General features: G+C 38.8%; 1 protein-coding gene and 1 long non-coding RNA gene across 2 annotated transcripts in view; one reads left to right on the plus strand and one right to left on the minus strand.

Annotated features, from left to right (window-relative positions):
- The window catches only part of serpini1 (serpin peptidase inhibitor, clade I (neuroserpin), member 1), a 41,028-nt gene extending 19,287 nt beyond the window's left edge, over positions 1–21,741 (plus strand). The window contains exons 2-9 of the mRNA XM_022664332.2: positions 3,702–3,970; positions 5,815–6,045; positions 11,045–11,239; positions 15,007–15,211; positions 16,242–16,351; positions 19,040–19,126; positions 19,729–19,818; positions 20,784–21,741. Of these exons, the coding sequence (XP_022520053.1) occupies positions 3,718–3,970; positions 5,815–6,045; positions 11,045–11,239; positions 15,007–15,211; positions 16,242–16,351; positions 19,040–19,126; positions 19,729–19,818; positions 20,784–20,860 (1,248 nt within the window). The 5' untranslated portion in view covers positions 3,702–3,717 and the 3' untranslated portion in view covers positions 20,861–21,741. The remainder of the gene's footprint in view (positions 1–3,701; positions 3,971–5,814; positions 6,046–11,044; positions 11,240–15,006; positions 15,212–16,241; positions 16,352–19,039; positions 19,127–19,728; positions 19,819–20,783) is intronic.
- On the minus strand, positions 6,759–8,178 carry LOC125804541 (uncharacterized). Its single transcript, XR_007440647.1, has 3 exons — positions 8,082–8,178; positions 7,658–7,711; positions 6,759–6,813 (listed from the first exon to the last, which is right to left on the minus strand). It is a non-coding gene; the product is annotated as an uncharacterized LOC125804541 (long non-coding RNA).
- Positions 21,742–22,527: the final 786 nt, after the last annotated feature.

A 22,527-nucleotide genomic window follows, 5' to 3' on the forward strand; every position in this document is an offset into this window, starting at 1 on the left:
ACCCGCTCTACCTACCCTTGAGATATCAGCCAATAGCATTTGCTGAGGTAGGCGACTCAGACTCCGCCCCCAAACTGTGAAAACCACCCCTTTCAAAACTTGAGCGCCAAACACTCAGTCGAGCACAAACTGCTGCTGCAGGTAATTCACACAGCGCGCGAGGAAAAAAACACCAGAGAGGAGAAAAAATTAAGCTTGATTAGCAACATTTTCTTTAGCATGCACACAATTCCCTTTTTTTGCTCGCTAGTTTCACATTTGTGCTCACGAGAAGTTCATTTACACACACAAAATGTAAAAAAACATGCTGGTTAACTTTTTTCACCTGGTATTTTTGCGCCCGCGACTTTTGACATTGATGTGACACCATACTTACATTTACATTTACATCATTAGCTGACTTTACAGCTGACAATTTTATCCAGAGTGACTTAAAAGGTTATTCCTCTTACAGAGTTTGACCAATGTAGTGTTAGGAGTCTTGCCCAAAGACACTTATTGTTGTAGTGCAGTATAGTCACCCACGTTGGGATCTAAACCCCATTCTCCCACATGATGTGGTAGCTCACTAGCAGGTAGTTGTGTTATCCACTACGCCACACCAACCACACCAAAGTCTCTAAATGCGATCAAATATAGATAGTAGATAGTACACATTTTTGATTGTAACATGGTGTAAATGTTTTGGATTCACACTGCAGTTTAGTGGCATCATCATCTACTATCTGTCATCTGTCTATGCTTGACAGTGATTGGTTTGTAGAATGTTGTCAGATTGGCATGTTTTTCCTGGGTGTTGTGCCGAATTCTACACATACGCCAGAATCCAACTCTCTTAAAGTGCACTTTTTCCACCAAAATAAAGGTCACACACTCTAACATTTGGTTGAATCGCCTTTATTTTTGATTGCAGCACGCATTCACTGTGGCATTGTTTTAATAAGCTTCTGCAATGTCAAGATTTATTTCAATCCAGTGTTGCTGGATTAATTTTTCCCCAAGATCTTGCAGCAGCATTGATGATGGTAGAGTCTGACCACTGCACAAAGCAGCTCTTCTCCATCCAGCACATCCCAAAGATTCTCAATGAGGTTAAGATCTGGACTCTGTAGTGAACTCTCTCAATCCATGTGTGAAAATGATGATCTCATGCTCCCTGAATCACTCTTACACAATTCCAGCCCCATGAATCCTGACATTGTCATCTTGGAATATGGGTGTGCCATCAGGGAAGAAAAATTAACCTGGTCTATGTTCAGTATATTCAGGTAGTCAGCTGACCTCATTCTTTCAGCACATACTGTTGCTGAACCTAGACCTGGTCAGAGTCAGGAAAGTCCGGTGTGAGTGCATGCTGGGATTTAGAGTCTTTGTTATAAAGTTTAGAATCTGGAGCAGGCAGACTGACAGCGCCAAGGCTAACACAGTTGCTGTACTTCTGCTGGTAGTATTATTAGTATTATTGTGCTTCCGTGCACGTGTTACTACATCAATTTTTATTTTTTCATGAATTTGAAACGTATTATGTGTGTTATTTTTTTATAATTTATATTTATCTTTTATTAAAAGTGAAGAAAGCTCTGGTTTCTGTGATTTGGGCTGTGTAAGTGAGCTGGGTTGTTCAGTAGAGTGGGTTTTGGGGGCGGGTCTGCAGGGTCAGTGTGTTCAGGAGGGACAGTGATGTGGAGAAATGAACTGTAGATGGATACAAACTGAACCTGTTCATGAGGTGTAATAATATCACTGCGGTAAAGACCACCAATCACCACTGCTCACTGCATCAGCTAATACAAACACACACACACACACACACATATAGACTCGTGCACACACACACATACAGACGCACACATACAGGGAACATTCTCATTTTTTTTTGTTTGTGCAGAAAACAATGTTGCCAGGCAACGACAGAAACAGAGAGATTGAGCAATGTAAGAATACAGACAGCAGTGTGTGTGTGTGTTCATGGAAGTGTGTGTGTGTGTGCATTGCCTTGTATGCAAATGTGTGCGTGTGTGAGTGTTTGTGTGTGTGAGTGTGTGTTTGTGTGTGAGTGTGTGTGAGTCTGTGTGTATGTGTGTGTCATTGAGTCTGTGTGTGTGTGTGTGTGTGTGTGTTTGTGTGTGAGGTCCGCATGAACAATAAATTAGCTATCGCAAATGTGTATTTGTGTGTGTATTTGTGTATGTGCGTGTGTGTGTGTGTGTGCAGTAGGTGGGTAGGGGCACAGTTCAATCATTCATGATACACACACTGTGCCGAAGCTGAAGTCAGCAGGATATGCGCGCACACACACACACACACACACACACAGGCCTTCATACAAATACACTTGTACTCGTGTACATACACACATAGATGTGCATATACAGGTGTTGTAATTAAATATGAATATATTATAGTTATACGTTATATCAGTTCTAAATATATAGGAATACAGACACCTATAGAGGGTGCTCTTCTTTATTCTGCTGCTCTTATGGTCGTAGTAAATATACTGTCAGAGCTGACTAGATTATGGATATTATAAAAAAACAGATCAGCAGAATCTAGGAGAGGAAGATTCAGTAAAGTATCGGGATGCAGCCGACCAGCAGCAGTTCACTCCTGTAGCCTAAACTAAACTCACAATTTTACATTGCAGTGCTATTTATACAGAACAATCAATTATTATATATTTAGAATAGTGTGTTATACATGTGTAACACAACATGCCAGAGTTGTGTTAGGGAGTTGTAGAGGTTCCTAATGGAGTCCTGCAATGATTCATTATATTCAGCTTTAAAAGTCTCACAAAGTTCCCACGCATTTTCAATTAGGGATAGATTATCTGGTGATTAGTCAGGCCATGGCATAGGGTCTTCAAGGCAAGCTCTTGAAATAGCAGTGGTATATGACGAGCATTGTTCTGTTGGAATACATATATTATTATATACACTGGCTTGCAAAAGTATTCCCCTTGAACTTTTCCACATTTTTTCACCTCACAACCACAAACGTAAATGTATTTTATTGAGGTTTTAAGTGATAGACAAAAACAAAACAGCACATAATTGTGAAATGAAAATGATAAAAAAAATAATTATCTATATTTAAAAAAATCAAAAAAGTGTGATCACACTTTTCAGATTTTTGTTTGATAGATTTTTTTTTTAAATCTATGTATCATGTTCGTTCCAATTTACAATTATGTCCTACTTTGTGTTTGTCTATCACTTAAAATCTCAATAAAATGCAGTTACGTTTGTGATTGTAAGGTGACAAAATGTGGAAAAGTTCAAGGGGTATGAATACTTTTGCAAGCCACTGTACATTTCATACAATCATTCCTATATTACATAGTTGGGATGGATGAAATGATGTTAAGGACCTAGGGTCTAGGCCACCCCAATGTGCAGTTCAAATCAAAATGCAATACAAATGGTATTGTGTTACAGATACACACACATTTATACACACACACACACACACACACACACAAACATACACACACATACACACACAGCCAAGTCTTAATTAAAAGCCAGTGTGAAGTTCAAATTGATGGTATTAATATTAAATCCTGCAGCATCATTAAACTCATTTAATTTAATGTGCTGTACTGTATTATTGTATCATATTGTAAAGTAATATCCATCATCTCTCTCTCTCTCTCTCCCTCTCTCTCTCTCTCTCCCTCTCTCTCTCTTTCTCTCCAGCCGTCCCTCCTTTACCATGTTGGTGCTCGGACTGGTGCCACTGCTGTTGCTATGTGGATGCGGTTGCCGGGCGGTGGACGTTCCTGAGGATGTGACGGCAGAGTTCTCGGTCAGGCTGTACCACCAGCTGCAGACGGCTGGTGGAGAGGAAAACATCATTTTCTCCCCGCTCAGTGTGGCCCTGGCACTGGGTATGGTGGAGCTGGGGGCCAGGGGGTCTTCCCTGCAGGAGATCCGCCAGGCTGTGGGATACAGCAACTTTAGAGAAGGTAAAAAAACTAACTCAGACACACACCCAATCAAAAGTTAAGACACACTTTCTCATTTAATGCTTAGTTATATATGTTTTCTCTTTTTCCTACATTGTAAATTAATACTGAAGTGATCCGTACTATGAAGGAATAAATAATGAATCATGTAGTAACTTAAAAGTGTTAAACAAACTAAAATACTCTGTGAAGAAGCATTTAGGTGCTCTAATCTGTGGTTTCTGTGGCTGTTAACACTGATGAACTTATCCTGTACAACTGAGGAAACTCTTGCTCTTCCCTTCCTGGGGCAGTCCTGATGAGGGCCAGTTTCATCATGGAATTTTGGATGGTCTTTGTGGTGACTGCACTTAAAGAGTTCTTGAAAATGTTTGACTATTATTTGCCACTTGCCTGAATCTGGATTAGAACATTACTCAAATATTCACTATTCACTGTATATCTGTAACTCTACCTCTTCACTACTTTACAACTGATGCTCTCAAACACATTAAGAGACAAGAAATTCAAGTAATTAACTCTTGACGAGTTCAGCACAGCTGTTAACTGAAAGTCTGAATTTCAGGTGAAAATTCAGCTGTTATCTAAGCAAGAGGTGCTACTTTGAGTAATCTGAAATATAAAATACGGTCTGGTTTGTTCAGCACCTAGACTTAGTATCAATCTACATTGCAGCAAGCTTTTACACTAAAGGGGATAACAAAGAAGATCCCAACAATAATAGCAACACCAATAGAAGAGTGTAAGGTTAGCTGAGGGCAACTAAAACTATTTGAGGTTAAATTTTAAGTACTTTTTTTTTTTACTTACATGGGGTAAACATAAATAACGCTTCCCAAATTCCTATCTTAAAATGATGAGATTATTATAGTGTCTAACTAAGGGTATTAAAAGAAAATATTATGATCTTTGAGTTCAGATTCAGTCAATCAGCTAAGATATATTGGGTATATAGGATAATGTGGCTAACAAACAAAGTGTCATGTGGAGCATATGATCAGAAAATCAATGTTTACCTTTAATTATATACTGTACATTTATTTTAATTTTATTTCTATTTTTCCCCATTTTCTCCCCAATTTACACGGCCAATTACCAAACCCACTCATTAGGACTCCCCCTATCACTAGTAATGCCCCAAAACACCGGGAGGGCCTCCAATACATGTGAAGTCAGCCACCGCTTCTTTTCGAGCTGCTGCTGATGCAGCATTACCGAGCAGCCAACACGCTTGGAGGAAAACGCAGCGACTCGGTTCTGATACATCAGCTCACAGATGCCCTGTGCTGCAGACATCACCCTAGGAGTGATGTGGTGAGAGAGCGCCATCTACCCACCCAGAGGGAGCAGGGCCAATTTTGCTCCCTCTAGATGGCTTGATGGCAAAGCTGCATGAGCGGGGATTTGAACCTGCGACCTCCCGCTCATAGTGGCAGCGCCTTAGACCACTGAACCACTCGGAGACCCTGTACATTTTAACAGTAATTTTAGTAAACATTCACCCTGATATTTAGTTCATTAACAGAGACAGTGGTAGACAGTGGTTGCCAAACAAAGCTGTTATTTAGATTGATTTATCGGCCATAACATTGCCTCTAGCATTTCACCAAGAGAAGAAGTGATCACGAAGTGAAGAAGTGATTATGGAAGGGTGAAATGTATCAGGCAGCAAGTGAACAGTCAGTTCTTGAAATTAATATGTTGAAATCAGTAAAATCTCCACAATATCAGGCAGGTATTGTGTGGTGTTACTGGTTTCCAGGACCTAAGAACATGGTTTTAATGCAATGGCTGAGTGATATACTGTATAAAATGTATGTGTGTGTGTATATGTATATGTGCAGATGAGGAGTTCTCTGTACTGAGGAACCTGACCCTGGCTCTATCTGGAGATGAAGCTCAGTACGTGGTGCGTCTGGCTAACTCCCTGTTCCTGCAGTCGGGGGTCCACTTTAATGCAGACTTCCTGCGCCTTATGAAACAGTATTTCCACGCTCAGGTAGAGACGGTGGACTTCAGCGAGTCAGCAGCTGTAGCTCAACACATCAACACCTGGGTCCAGAACCACACAGAGAGTGAGTATACACGTATTAGTCCAAAAAATCACCTCAATAAACACTTCTATACACTAGAATAGGAGATATTAATCTATAAACCACCTAAATAAACACTCCTGTACACTAGAATGGGAGATATTAGTCCATAAACAACCTCAATAAATACTCCTATACACTAGAATAGGAGATATTAGCCTATAAACAACCTCAATAAACACTCCTATACACTAGAATAGGTGATATTACTCCATAATGAACCTCAATAAACACTCCTATACACTAGAATAGGAGATATTAGCCCTTAAACCACCTCAATAAACACTCCTATACACTAGAATAGGAAATATTAGTCTATAAAATCAACCTCAATAAACATTCCTATACACTAGAATAGGAGATATTACTCCATAATGAACCTCAATAAACACTCCTATACACTAGAATAGGAGATATTAGCCCTTAAACCACCTCAATAAACACTCCTATACACTAGAATAGGAGATATTAGTCCATAAACTCAACCTCAATAAACACTCCTATACACTAGAATAGGAGATATTAGCCCTTAAACCACCTCAATAAACATTCCTATACACTAGAATAGGAGATATTAATCCATAAACTCAACCTCAATAAACACTCCTATACACTAGAATAGGAGATATTACTCCATAATGAACCTCAATAAACACTCCTATACACTAGAATAGGAGATATTAGTCCGTAAACAACCTCAATAAACACTCCTATACACTAGAATAGGAGATATTAGTCCTTAAACTCAACCTCAATTAACACTCCTATACACTAGAATAGGAGATATTAGTCCATAAACAACCTCAAGAAACACTCCTTTAGACTAAAATAGGAGATATTACTCCATAAACAACCTCAATAAACACTTCTATACACTAGAATAGGAGATATTAGTCCATAAATCACCTCAATAAACACTCCTATACACTAGAATAGGAGATATTAGTCCATAAACTCAACCTCAATAAACACTCCTATACACTAGAATAGGAGATATTAGTCCATAAACTCAACCTCAATAAACACTCCTATACACTAGAATAGGAGATATTAGTCCATAAATCACCTCAATAAACACTCATATACACTAGAATAGGAGATATTAGTCCATAAACTCAACCTCAATAAACACTCCTATACACTAGAATAGGAGATATTAGCCCTTAAACCACCTCAATAAACACTCCTATACACTAGAATAGGAAATATTAGTCTATAAAATCAACCTCAATAAACATTCCTATACACTAGAATAGGAGATATTACTCCATAATGAACCTCAATAAACACTCCTATACACTAGAATAGGAGATATTAGCCCTTAAACCACCTCAATAAACACTCCTATACACTAGAATAGGAGATATTAGTCCATAAACTCAACCTCAATAAACACTCCTATACACTAGAATAGGAGATATTAGCCCTTAAACCACCTCAATAAACACTCCTATAGACTAGAATAGGAGATATTAATCCATAAACTCAACCTCAATAAACACTCCTATACACTAGAATAGGTGATATTACTCCATAATGAACCTCAATAAACACTCCTATACACTAGAATAGGAGATATTAGTCCGTAAACAACCTCAATAAACACTCCTATACACTAGAATAGGAGATATTAGTCCTTAAACTCAACCTCAATTAACACTCCTATACACTAGAATAGGAGATATTAGTCCATAAACAACCTCAAGAAACACTCCTTTAGACTAAAATAGGAGATATTACTCCATAAACAACCTCAATAAACACTTCTATACACTAGAATAGGAGATATTAGTCCATAAATCACCTCAATAAACACTCCTATACACTAGAATAGGAGATATTAGTCCATAAACTCAACCTCAATAAACACTCCTATACACTAGAATAGGAGATATTAGTCCATAAACTCAACCTCAATAAACACTCCTATACACTAGAATAGGAGATATTAGTCCATAAATCACCTCAATAAACACTCATATACACTAGAATAGGAGATATTAGTCCATAAACGCAACCTCAATAAACACTCCTATACACTAGAATAGGAGATATTAGTCCTTAAACTCAACCTCAATTAACACTCCTATACACTAGAATAGGAGATATTAGTCCATAAACAACCTCAAGAAACACTCCTTTAGACTAAAATAGGAGATATTACTCCATAAACAACCTCAATAAACACTTCTATACACTAGAATAGGAGATATTAGTCCATAAATCACCTCAATAAACACTCCTATACACTAGAATAGGAGATATTAGTCCATAAACTCAACCTCAATAAACACTCCTATACACTAGAATAGGAGATATTAGTCCATAAACTCAACCTCAATAAACACTCCTATACACTAGAATAGGAGATATTAGTCCATAAATCACCTCAATAAACACTCATATACACTAGAATAGGAGATATTAGTCCATAAACTCAACCTCAATAAACACTCCTATACACTAGAATAGGAGATATTAGTCCATAAACTCAACCTCAATAAACACTCCTAGATAGATAGATAGATAGATAGATAGATAGATAGATAGATAGATAGATAGATAGATAGATAGATAGATAGATAGATAGATAGATAGATAGTCTTTATTGTCCCCAACGGGAAATTTGTTTTCACTGTCAGCACATAGCCTCCGAAACACAGATACATGTATAAATACACTTAACACAAACGTTCCATCCCGTCCCCACCAACCTCCACCATCCCCACATACAGTCCAAAACACACATATATAATCAGGTAGACTCCAAACAAAGTGAGTAAGTTCAACAATTCACCGCCGCGCACTTTCGTTTAGGGTGGATATCGCAAAGGGCACAAAGCTTTTCCCAAAGCGTGCGCGTTTCCATACCAATGTTCTGTTTCTACGCCCTGATGGGAGCAGAATAAAAAGGGGTTTAAAGGGTGGCTGGGATCCTGTGCAATAATTTGTGCTCTATTTCTACTGAGTTTAGTGTTCTGATCTGATAGGTTGGGAGTTTGTAGGCCTATTATTTTGGATGCAGTATTAGTGATGTGTATAAGTTTGTTCCTATTGGCAGCAGTTAACATGTTGAAAAAGCAAGGTAGACAGTAAATGAAAATAGAACTATACTCTTGTACAGGAGGAGTAAGTGACGGGGGGCAACAAAAAGTGCTTTAAGCTTACGAATGGCTGAAAGTCTTTGTTGGCTGCGTTTGTGAATCTCGTTGGTGTGTTGTTCAAAACTGATTTTACTATCCAGGGTGAGTCCAAGGTATTTGAAACAGTCAACCAATTCTACTGTTTCACTGTTGATACAGATGGGATTGTGAGTTGTGTGTATTTGTGATCTAGGGTTGGTGATTACCAATTCTTTAGTTTTACTGATATTAAGCTGAAGAGAGTTATCACTACACCAGTGTGTAAAGTGAGAGATTGAATCTTGATATGCTGAGATGGAGTTATTATCACTAAGGAGTGCGAGTACAGCAGTGTCATCTGAGTATTTAAAGTATGTTGTGATGGGTGTGGGACTTACACAGTCGTTGGTGTAGAGAGTAAAGAGGAAAGGGCTTAGGACGCATCCCTGCGGGGCGCCAGTATTTCTGGTGGTGAGTGGTGATAAAACAGTACCTATTTTCACAGCTTGTGGTCGGTCACTAAGGAAATTGTGAATCCAATGAATGAGGGGAGGAGGGACGTACAGATGGTGAAGTTTGGTGATCATCAGGTGACGCTGAATGGTATCCTATGCACTAGAATAGGAGATATTAGTCCATAAACTTCTTGCCTAAATTTCCTTTGGGGATAAATAAAGTTTCTATCTATCCATGTATCTAAACAACCTCAATAAACACTCCTATACACTAGAATAGGAGATATTACTCCACAAACACCCTCAATAATCACTTATATACACTAGAATAGTAGATATTAGTTTATAAACAACCTCAATAAACACTCCTATACACTAGAATAGGAGATATTAGACCATAAACCACCTTAATAAACACCCCTATACAATAGAATAGGAGATATTAGACCATAAACCACCTTAATAAACACTCCTATACACTAGAAAAGTGAATGTTGTATAAACTTTAATGGAAAAGTCTGAATTTAAAAGTGAAGTCTGAGCCGCGGGTCTGACGGGGAGTCAGCAGTATTATAATAATCTGAAGACAGAACAAGACTAAACCAGATTAAGCTAAGCAGTTTAGAGTTCTGGGTGATGTAATATTTGTCATCAGGCTGAGTTACAGCTGGAGCTCCAGCAGACACTGCAGAGTAAATCCCTGCGTCTGGCCCGGGGAAGATTTCCTCTCGCAGAGAAGATCATCCTTTTATTCCTCCACTGAGAGAGCAGGAGCAGGAGAGACAGAGCTGCAGTGACTGGAGTCTCTCAGGCCACCTAGTGTTAGATAATATGACCATATATTGTTGTGATATCATATTGTACACAAAATTGTCCAAATTTTAAACAAAAAAAATCTATTTTGTAATAATAGTAGCATTGTTCAATCTTAAAAGCAGTCCCAATAAAACCAATAAAAGTTTTGGACACACTTCTTCTCATTCATCGTGTTTTATTTATTTTTATTAATATACAATGTAGAAAATAAATTAAATAAATAAAGAAAGAAAACCTTGATTGAGAAGAGGTGTGTGCAAATTTTGACTGGTACTGTATATAAAAAAATCTAATACAATTTTATTGTCACAGTAACGCAGGTGAGTGAAAAATGTAGCTGCTAGGCCCCTCACATTAGCAAGAACCCAATAAATACTAATAGAAATATAGAATTTCACACATAACTTAGAATACACATACATTATTACACTGTGAAAGGCATTAATATATAAACTATAAATATATACATTTATGCATTGCTATTTATATGTAGACAGTTTGACATATTATTAATAGTGATAAATTACTATTAAAAGTGAAACTTAAAAGCTAATCTAGTGGTAATCTTGCTTTGCCTCTTCTACCCAGGTAAGATCCATGACCTGGTGTCAGCAGATGACTTCAGCAGTGTGACTAGGATTACTCTGGTGAATGCCATGTACTTCAGAGGCAGCTGGAAGAACCAGTTTCGACCAGAAAACACCAGAACCTTCTCCTTTAGCAAGGACGATGGCAGCGAGGTGCAGACGCTGATGATGTACCAGCAGGGGGACTTCTATTATGGTAAGAAAAAGATTTTTAAGCAATGGCTGTTCGACATCTGTAACTTAGTACACCAGTGACGACTTTCTTCTTCAGGACATGCCAAACGGTTTTACTGGCTATGAACAGTATTTGTGCAATGGCTCAATGGCTTTCAGCTTCATAATTGCATGTTTTTTACCAAAAGGCAGCTCTCTGGTTTTCATGTTGATAACTTCTCTAATTATAAATGTACAGTCTACACAGATAAAACCCAAATCTGAAACTGAACATGTTATATTTGCACTATGTGGTAGAGTGCCGAGTCGTCAATCAGTCTAAAGCACTGCCACTATGATCAGGAGATCGCTGATTCGAATCCCAGTCTTGCAGCTTGCCATCAGCTGCCAGAGTCCCGAGAGAGCACAATTGGCTTTGCTTTTTCTGGGTGGGTAGAAGGCGCTCTTTCCCCTCATCACTTCTAGGGTGATGTCAATCAGCACAAGGCATCTGTGAGCTGATGTATCAGAACCGAGTCGCTTTGCTTTCCTCCTAGTGCACTGTGATGCTACTTGGCAATGCTACATCAGCAGCAGTTCAAAAAGAGGTGAAGTCTGTGGCATGTGCTAGTCTTCACCCTCCTGGTGTTGAGGCATCACTAGTGATAGGTATAGGTATAGTACCAAAAATGGTTTCATTAACAATATAAGGCGAATAATTATTTTTGCTTCAGGAGAACCTTTTCAGTCACTTCTGCAGCTAAGACAGGAAACTTCAGTTTCCTCCAGGCTCCCAAAGCACATGGTAGGTGGATTGGCTATGCTGAATTGTCCCTAGAGATAAGTGTATAACGCTGCACTCATATTGGCAGGCGACTAATATTAATAGATTAATAGGCGACCATTCATTTCCTATGGGAGGATATTATTTTTAGCGGAGACAGAGCATTAAGCGACAAACAGGGCTTGATGCTCTAAAGTGGCATTCTAAACCTGTTGGCCAAACAAATACTTATGACAAATAACAGACATGGGGATCCATGGAACCCAGTTTCTGCTTTGTGAACTTTTGATTCCAATTGTACTTCATTCATATTCCCAGCAGTGTGATTCTGAACACGACAGAGAGGAAAATAGCTGATGTTTTTTCTATTTCCGTTTTTTTGCACATAGACAGGGCATTTTGGAGAAACATTAAGTGTGAAAGAAAGTAGTGAATACATGCCCACTCACAACAGCGTAAGCAGCGTCGAAAACACACCAAAGAGACGTACGTGGGGCAACACAAGTGACTTGTCACCTGTCAGTGTAAAAACAGGGTAAATGAGCGGTAATGGGGTGCACCGGTCAATTGCGCAGTTGGATTAACGCGGGGTCAGTGTGTCTACGCTTTTCGTGGCTCGAAATGTGCAAAAAACATTACTAAACAAGTACTAATTCTCTTAGTTAATCATGGTTTTAGGAGGCAGGTGAGCTCTGACTTTGGCACGTTCGTATCTTAACAGTGTGGTGCTTTTGTGCATCTTAGCAGAGGATACTGACCTGTGCGGTCACACTGAAGATATGCAAGCAACTTATTTAAGGGAACAGTAATGTTATTTTATTTGTGCTCTGCAGTGCGTCTGTGTGTGGGTGTGTACGAGAGCTATAGTAATGGACTCTGATGATTGACTGTTGTCAGGGTTTTAATCAGTCAGTGGAGCACCTGTGTTTTCCACCACCATAGGAGAAACACATACCTGAACACACTTTCAGACCACCACACCCATCAGTGTAGATTTATTCCTAAACTCTGATGCTATTTTAATGGCGTGGGCACAAGGCGTGAAAATTTACTGCGTTAACGGGGTGTAAGATAGCAAAGAGTATCGTGACGTGCCTTGCGCAGTGTGTATGATAGGGACCTTAAAGTCTGATGCTGGACTAATTCTGCTTTCCATATACTGTTAGCACTGTTGGCAGTACCAGTTTATAACAACACATTATACAGTATTTTAAACATCCAAGCAGCATAAAAACATGTCTGCAGATACATGTCGGACAGTAATGTTAGTAATAGCTGATTTAATGAGATGTAATAATAATGTTTATAAAGTGTTTAAAGCTACTGGTGATGCGCAGGGCAGCTATCTTGGATTCTAAACTCTGGGTAGGCGGGGCTCTCCTGACTTTGCCTGTAGAGATTCACACCTGTGGGGACATTCCAGGTGAAATGTTCCTACTAGTACCTTCTGATATCCCAACAGAAATGGACTGCAGTATAAACTGCAGTATCAAAGATGATTCACCACTGAAACACTGAACTGTTCAGCTGCTATTGTAGCTCTTACTGAAGTAAGCACAGCTTTTATTAGATTCAGAGGTGTTAGCTGCGGTGTGTGGCGTGCTGCTGGGTGTGACTGAGGAGTGTGAGGAGCAGTGTGGAGAGAAGAAGATGAAACTGACGTCAGTACACTCTGTATGTAGAGTGTTACAGTCTGTCAGAATGTGAGTGTGGATCATATGAACATTATAGAGCATTATAAAGCATAGTTAATGCTTCCTGTAGTGTACTACAGTCTGTCAGAAAAGCTGTGTTGAACATAGAGCATTATAGAGCACCCCCTATGTTTCCTTTAGTGCATTACAGTCTGTCAGATTGAGTGTGATTATCATATGAACATTATAGAGCATTCATTATGCTTCCTGTAGTGTATTGCAGTCTGTCAGAAAGGCTGTGTGGATCATAGAGCATTATAGAGCATCTGTTATGCTTCCTGTAGTAGTCTATTACAGTCTTACAGTCTGCATTTTAGAGTGCCCCCTACACATCCTGCAGTGTATTACAGTCTATCACAATGACAATGTGGTTCATATGAACATTATAGAGCATTATAACCCCCCCCCCCCACACACACACACCGCTATGTTTCCTGTAGTGTGGTACAGTCTGTCATAATGAGTGTGATGGTCATATGAATATTATAGAGCATTATAGAGCATACCTTGCTTTATGTAGTGTACTACAGTCTGTCAGAAAGGGTGTGTGGATCATAGAGCATTATAGAGCACCCCCTACACGTCCTGTAGTGTATTACAGTCTATCACAATGACAATGTGGATCATATAAACATTAAAGAGCATTATAGAACCCCCCTATGCTTCCTATAGTGTATTACAATCTGCCTGAATGAGTGTAATGATCATACGAACATTATAGAGCATTATAGAGCACTCGTTATGCTTCTTGTAGAGAATTACAGTCTGTCAGAAAGGATGTGTAGATCATAGGGCAATTTAGTGCATTATAGAGTACCCTTTACTTGTCCTTCAGTGTATTACAGTCTGTCAGAATGTCTGTGTGGATCATATGAACATTACACAGCATTATAAAGTGCCCCTTACACATCCTGTAGTGTATTACAGTCTATCACAATGACAATGTGGACCATATAAACATTATAGAGCATTATAGAACTCCCCCGTGCTTCCTATAGTATATTACAGTCTGTCTGTATGAGTGTAGTGATCATACGAACATTATAGTGTATTCTAGAGCATTCATTATGCTTCCTTCAGTGTACTGCAGTCTGTCAGAAAGGGTGTGTGCATCATATGAACATTATAATGTAATATAGAGCTCCCCCTACATGTTCTATAGTGTATTACAGTCTGTCTGAATGAGCATGTGGACCATCTGAACATTATAAGGCATTATAGAGCATGCCCTACATTTTCTGTAGTGTATTACAGTCTGTCAAAAAGTTTTTTGAGCTGTTACCTGTCAAATTATTGTCAAATTAAATACTTTTATGTGTTTCTATTCTCCAGGTGAGTTCAGTGATGGTTCGGCTGAGGCTGGAGGTGTGTACCAGGTGTTGGAGATGCCGTATGAAGGAGAGGATGTCAGCATGATGATCGTTCTGCCCAGGCAGGAGGTTCCTCTGGCCACACTGGAGCCCATTATCCGGCCACAGCTGCTGGACGACTGGGCTAACAATGTGAAGAAGCAGAAGGTGGAGGTCTACCTGCCCAGGTTAGATAACCTTATTCTGTCCCTATAGTATGAAAGAGACTTGTATTGAGCACTGGGATTATTAGTGCTTGCACATTGCCGAGCAACATCGTATCTACTTGGGGTACCAGAGCAACCACTTGGAATGGCATAACAACAGCCTCACAACCTGAAATATCATAGACAAAACAAATGGTTAGTAAGCACATAATAATTACTTGGGACAGCATAATAACTGCCTTTTAGCAACCACCTGGGATACAGTAGTACCTGTGTAGCAGCACCATAGCAACCATTTGAAACAGCATAGTAACTGCCTCTCAGCAACCACCTAAGATCCAATAGTACCTGCATAGCAGCACCATAGCAACCATATGGAACAGCATAGTAACTGCCTCTCAGCAACCACCTAGGATACAATAATACCTGTGTAGCAGCACCATAGCAACCACCTGAAACAGCATAGTAACTGCCTCTTAGCAACCACCTAGGATACAATAGTACCTGTGTAGCAGCACCATAGCAACCACCTGGAACAGCATAGTAACTGCCTCTCATCAACCACTTAGAACAGCATAGTAACTGCCTCTCAGCAACCACCTAGGAGACAATAGTACCTGCGTAGCAGCACCATAGCAACCACTTTGAACAGCATAGTAACTGCCTCTCAGCAGTCACTTGGAACAGCATAGTAAATGCCTTGCAAACCTACAGCATAAACCAAGGATACCATAGTACCTAATTAGCAACACCATAGCAACCACTTAGAACAGCATAGTAACTGCGTAGTAACCCAGCATACAGTGGGAATCGCTTTAGATGCACAATCACAATGCACTTTTTTTCATCTGTGCTGAAATTGGCATAAACTTTGCAACTTTAACAGACCATTAAGTTTTACTTTATTATAATGTATTTTAATGTAATATTATTTTTTATTTCTGTGTCTTATAGAATATTCAAAAGGTTTGGTAATCAGGTTTGGTCAGATTAAGTTTCCTCTGCTGCTACAGTCTTTCGCTACAAACGTTTATTGTTTTTTTTGCTGCAGGTTTAAAGTAGAGCAGAAGATTGACCTGAGGGACACGCTGCAGCAGCTGGGCATCAAGAACATCTTCACTAAAGACGCAGACCTGTCAGCCATGACCGCGGAGAGGGAAGGTAAGAAGTGCAGTGATTTAGGCTTTTAGACCAATTAGAGCTTATGACCACTTAGAGCTTAGTCTAGTTAGCAGCAGATCTGCAGACAGAAAGCTTGTTGATGAGACAGCAGTTCAGGAGAGAACAGTCAGACTGGTTAGAGCTGACAGAAAGGCTACAGTAACCCAGATAACCACTCTGTGAAATTGAGGTGAAGATAAAAGCATCCTAGAACATCTTACCACACGTCCAACTTTGAGGAGGATGAGCTACAGCAGCAGAAGGTCACTTGGGTTCAACTTCTATCAGTCAAGAACAGAAAGCTGAGGCTGCAGTGGTCTGCAGTATTTCCTGGTCTGATAAATCTGGACTTCTGCTGAGACTAGAACCACAGAAATACACAAACGCAGTAGAGGTGGGCAATATGGCCCTAAAATAACATTGTGATGTTTCATAGTGTTTTTGCGTCAACGATACTCTTGGCGATATGACTAAAACATTGAAAACATTGAAAGAATGTTTCAAGAATACACTACTGCAACAAAATAAAAAAATAATTTTATTATTGCATACAATATGATATGGCACACCCCTAACTGAGATATTAAAAAATACAAAAAAAAGTTTAATTAGATTTGTAACAGGAGTCAGTGATCCAGAATGCCATGATACTAATAATAATGCTCTCCAAATATCTCCATATATCCAGGATTAAAGTAAAATAAATGATACTGGACAGATATAATCTGTCTCTAGTAGATATATAATGGGAAATGAGAACAATGTGATTTTTTATTTTTATTTTTTGTAAAAACAGCAAAACAGTAGTACCCTGATATGATAAGGTGGGTGATATGGCACAATATTTCCAGGTACATTATATTATATTTCAGGTGATATTATAAGCAAACCCATCAAACGCAGTGACTAAAAGCAGACAGGATGTGGTTGTGCCTCTATGACTAATAGTTTTAAAAATAACATTATATTTTTGCTCATTTTGTTCTATCTCCTCTGTTTTCTTCCCAAACGTTATTTTGGTGGTGAAGTGTAGCTCCACACTAGAGCAGTGTGGGAGGATCGGATACACACACACACACACACAAGCAAACACACACACACAGTCGTGTGAAGTGTCACGGTGGGGTGATTATTATTTTCAGAGAGTGTTGAGCTTCAGGGCACAACCACGGTTTCTCTTTGGTCTGAAACGTTGATCTCGTCTTCAAGTCTTTACTGGCGTTTAGAAATAGACAGAAACACTTATGAATTAATTCTGCAGGTTTTCTCTACTGAACACAGAGCGCTGTTCTCCATGACTGATTATTAAAAGACCTCTGGATCTAAAATATGCAGATCTCAACATGATAACATAATAAAAAGTACTTACCTTTGATGAATAGCACACCTCCGTTCTCCTACAGCGTTCCCAGATCCAGAAATTTTAACAGTTTCTTCAAACACCCTTCAGACTGGGGGACACGGGGAATAATTTGCCCCGATAAAATGCCTTTTCCACCATTATCCAGGCTCTCCAGATTCTAGCAAGGAGGTGTGGAGCTACTTTGAGCTGGATATCGGTGTAAAAAGCGATTTATTGGGGTAAATTATGCCCCGTATCACCCAGTCTGAAGGGTGTTTGGACAAACTGTTAACTGTTAACTGTCTGTTTACTACAACAACAAGGTTCATTTAACCCAGAAGTTCTCCTTTAAAGGGAGATGCTCTCCCCACTGTCAAAAAGAAACAATCACTGAAGGTCATATACTGCCCATCTTTTCAGTTTTTTTAAATTTGACTAAAATGTTAAACAAAGTTATTCAAAATTGGTTTGGTGTGGAAATCTCTGTTCTAGTGAAAGTTCAAGATGAAAGTCAGAATTGCTAAAGGTCTCTTTCCATGATTTTTTTATTTAGTCCCGTGGAGGAGTCGATGGAGAAACGATAGGATTTTGGCTTTTGCTCATGATAATTCATACATGCAAACATATTGCCTACTGATTGGTTAACAGCACTGCGGCGCCACGAGACGGAAAATAAAAATAAAGACATTTTTACCCTAATAACAGTCTTTGCAGTGTCATATGTTACTTTACAACATGTGTAATAATGCTCTGCTAAGTGCAGTTCAGCCACTGACTTAGTCTTAGAGTCGCTGTAAAACCCAAAATCCACCGGAGATCCTATGTAAACCTATAGTTACTTACACACAGGTGGGTAGTCCAGGTCTAGAAAGTAAAAATCCACCCAGACAGTTGGAGTAGTTGTATGTTTTTTTAAGTATACACACCTACCTATCTTAATTGTTCTTCGGTGGTGGTGTTCCATAGACAAATTCTAACAATTTGCCAGGGTGGTTCTATTTAGGTTTCCTTATTGTGACGTCACAATAAGGGAGCATTCAAACGGCTCATAGAAGCATATGATTCCTAATTTCAAACTCTTTCAGCTGATTTCCAGAAGACGGAGGGATTTTTTTTCACACTTGGAGTGTTTATAGGGGCAGTAGAGCCCCAAGTGGAAATAAAAAAGCATGCAAAAAAGTAAGATTTGCATAATGTGCCAACTCAGAAGGTTCACTGGTGGGTTTGTATGGTAAATATATTGGCTATATTTGTGTCACAGATTAATGTATAATTTAGCAGATAGCTCCTCAGTGTGACCAGAGAATTTTTTTTTTCATATAATTTTCTCTCTGTCTCTCTACTAGATGGAAGTGATCTGTTTATCGGTAAAGCTGTGCAGAAGTCGTATCTGGAGGTGACGGAGGAGGGAGCCGAGGGAGCTGCAGGATCAGGTTACACTAGTTCATTGGTTCTTTTCATCATTATACTCCTCTGTTTAATTACTTCTGTCACTGTACCATAGCAATCACCAGAGAGAGGCAACACCTTAGCAACCACTTACTAACTCCATAGCAACCACCAGAGAGAGGCAACCATTTAGCAACACCTTAACAACCACCTACCAACACCATAGCAATCACAATAGACACCTTAGCAACCACCAGAGAGAGGCAACCATTTAACAACGCCTTAGCAACCACTTACTAACTCCATAGCACCCACCAGAGAGAGACAACCATTTAACAACACCTTAGCAACCATTTACTAACTCTATAGCAAACACCAGAGAGAGACAACCATTTAACAACACTTTAGCAAGTAATTACTAACTCCATAGCAACCACCAGAGAGAGGCAACCATTTAGCAACACCTTAACAACCACCTAGCAGCACCATATTAATCACCATGGCTCTGTGCTGAACAGATGAGCTACAGTCTCTAGCTGGGGAGGGGTTTCTAATAAAGTAGCTATGGTTCTGTATGTGTATGTTTGTTGATTTTCAGTAATATTAATGTATTAATATTAATATATTATGTAAATTTCTCCTGCAGGGATGATTGCGTTGACCAGGACGTTGGTGCTGTACCCTCAGGTCATGGCGGATCATCCATTCTTCTTTGTCATCAGAAACAGAAGGACAGGTACACCTCACCTGCATATTTCTCTATTACCTTCAGATGCTTATACAGTAATCCTTAAAAAAATGGTTGCCAAAGGTAATATAGTTAGACCCAGAAGGAAGTGTCTGACACCGCACTGTCACCAGGTTTAATGAAGCTGCTCATCATTGAGTGAATCAAGAGATCAAGCTGATCCCATTCTGCCTTTAGCACTGTTAACGTTCTACTGCTTTCTGTAAAAACTACACTAATAACACAGTACTGTACTTTTACTATAAACTACTCGCAATACTTCAGAGAAAACTGGGGTAAAATGGACTTTTGGTGTAGTAAAACATGATAAAGAGTACTAACCTTTGTTGAATAGCAGCTTTCTAAAATTCAGTAATTTTGTGCTTTTTGCACATAATTTGCCCCAATAAATTTTTACACCGTTATCCAGCTCAAAGTGGCTCCACACCTCCTTGCTAGAATCTGGAGAGCCCTGACATTTAAATGAGGCATTAATAACTTTAAAAATGCACAAGAAACATATTAAAACACACTGTTTACACTTCATAGTGCAGGTAAATCTCAGTGTTTTTTAATAAGGCCTCGTTTTAAATGTCTGGACTCTCCAGATTCTACAAAGGAGATGTGGAGCCACTTTTGAGCCTGAATAACGGTGTAAAAAGCAATTTATTGGGGCAAAATATGCCCCGAAATGGCCGTTGTACAAAGTGCTGGGCAAAAAGAACAAAATTACTGTATCTCAGAAAGCTGTGGGAAAACGGAGATGGGCTATTCACCAAAGGTAAGTACTTTTTATCATGTTTTACTACAACAAAAGTCCACCAATTTTACACCGGAGTTCAGAAGTACAGAAATGTTGAATACTTTCATACTTCCACTTAAATATGGAGCTTAAAAAACACATTAACTTCTACTCAAGTCACATTTTCTATAGAGAACTTAAAGTACTTGTGTTTGTTTGTTTTTTCTTGCAGGCTCTCTTCTTTTCATGGGCAGAGTGATGAACCCTGATGTCGTCGACCCTTTTGATCAAGACTTTAACTCTGTGTAGCGCACAGAAATCCAGTATCAGTCCAATTCCCAATCCAGCTCACACTCACTCCTGAAACACAAGGCCCAAAGAGTGCAATCTCACAGCAAACGCCATTCATTCTAATACATGGTTTTCTGTGAGGAGAGCCATGTGAACACTGAATATATGAAATGTACACTTAATATCTCCTCTGAACGTACTGGAACAGCGAGGCTAATTCTTTTGGTTTGAGGTTTAAGATAGAGAATGTAATTGAATGTACTTAGATTTAGTTTAACACATCTAGTAGAACATATCAGGTAGTAAGTGCTGAATTTTTTTTAATTTTGGCCTGGTCTTGCTGTTCCAATATATTCAGGGGAGACTATACACTGATTAGGCATAACATTATGACCAGATTCTGGTTTCTGCACCCATTATCCGTTTTGTCAGCTCTTTTGTCAGCTTCTTTATAGTTATATAATTATATAATTACAGACTGTAGTTCTGTGTCTGTTTCTGTGTATACTCTATTATTATCCTCCTCTTTTCACCCTGTTCTTCAATACTCAGAACCCAACAGGAGAGAAAACCACCACATAGCAGCTATTATTATTATTTGGATGGTTTTTAGAACTAGTTAGTTATTAGTGTGTGTTGTGCACCAACAGCATCCTGTGGGCAGCATCCTCCTGTCTCTGACTTTACTGTGAGTGATTAAACACAGTGTTTAAAAACTCCAGCAGCACTGCTGTGATGATAAAGTGTGCAGACACCAGGAGGTGGTCATAATTTCATGCTTGATCATTGTATATATACAGCTCTGGGGAAAAAATAAGAGACCACTTAAAAATGATGAGATTATAATCCTCTGGAATATAATCAAGAGGAAGACAGATGATCACAAGCCGTCAAACCAAGCTGATCTGCTTAAATTGTTGCACCACGAGTAAAGGCATAAACTTATCCAAAAGCAGTGTGTAAGACTGGTTGAGGAGAATATTCCAAGATGCATGAAAACTGTGATTAAAAACCAGGGTTATTCCACCAAATATTGATTTCTGAACTCTTAAAACTTTATGAGTATGAACTTGTTTTCTTTGCATTGTTTGAGGTCTGAAAGCTCTGCATCTTCTTTTTTATTTCAACTATTTCTCATTTTCTGCAAATAAATGCTCTAAATGACAATAATTTTATTTTTATAATTTGGGAGAAATGTTGTTCATAGTTTATAGAAACAACAATGTTTATTTTACTCAAACATAAACCTATAAATAGCAAAATCAGAGAAACTGATTCAGAAAGTGGTCTCTTAATTGTTTCCAGAGCTGTATATTATATTATTTTATATAACATGATTGTCTTTTGATACTCTAAGCTTTAACCACTGGACAAGTTGTAAATATATCTATGAGCTATGGGTCTCTCTGGCCATGCTGGTAAAAGCAACACAAACACACACACAAAGACACAGTTATGTGTATTTATGGGCTGATTCGCATCCTTTATTTTTCACCAGCGTTTTAGAGCATGCAGTCGTTCTGCACTCTTTGTTACTGTATATTTGCTATTGTGTTACATAGAGAAAAGTAGATATTTATTGCAAAAAAGGTGCAGTTTTTTTCTTCTCTTTATCACTCAGAGACAGTATATAAATATATAATATGTAAACCACTCTGAATCTTAGTAAATCTTTTTCTTCTTTA

This window comes from Astyanax mexicanus, chromosome 9, assembly GCF_023375975.1.
Source record: "Astyanax mexicanus isolate ESR-SI-001 chromosome 9, AstMex3_surface, whole genome shotgun sequence".
NCBI classification, from domain to species: Eukaryota; Metazoa; Chordata; class Actinopteri; order Characiformes; family Acestrorhamphidae; genus Astyanax; species Astyanax mexicanus.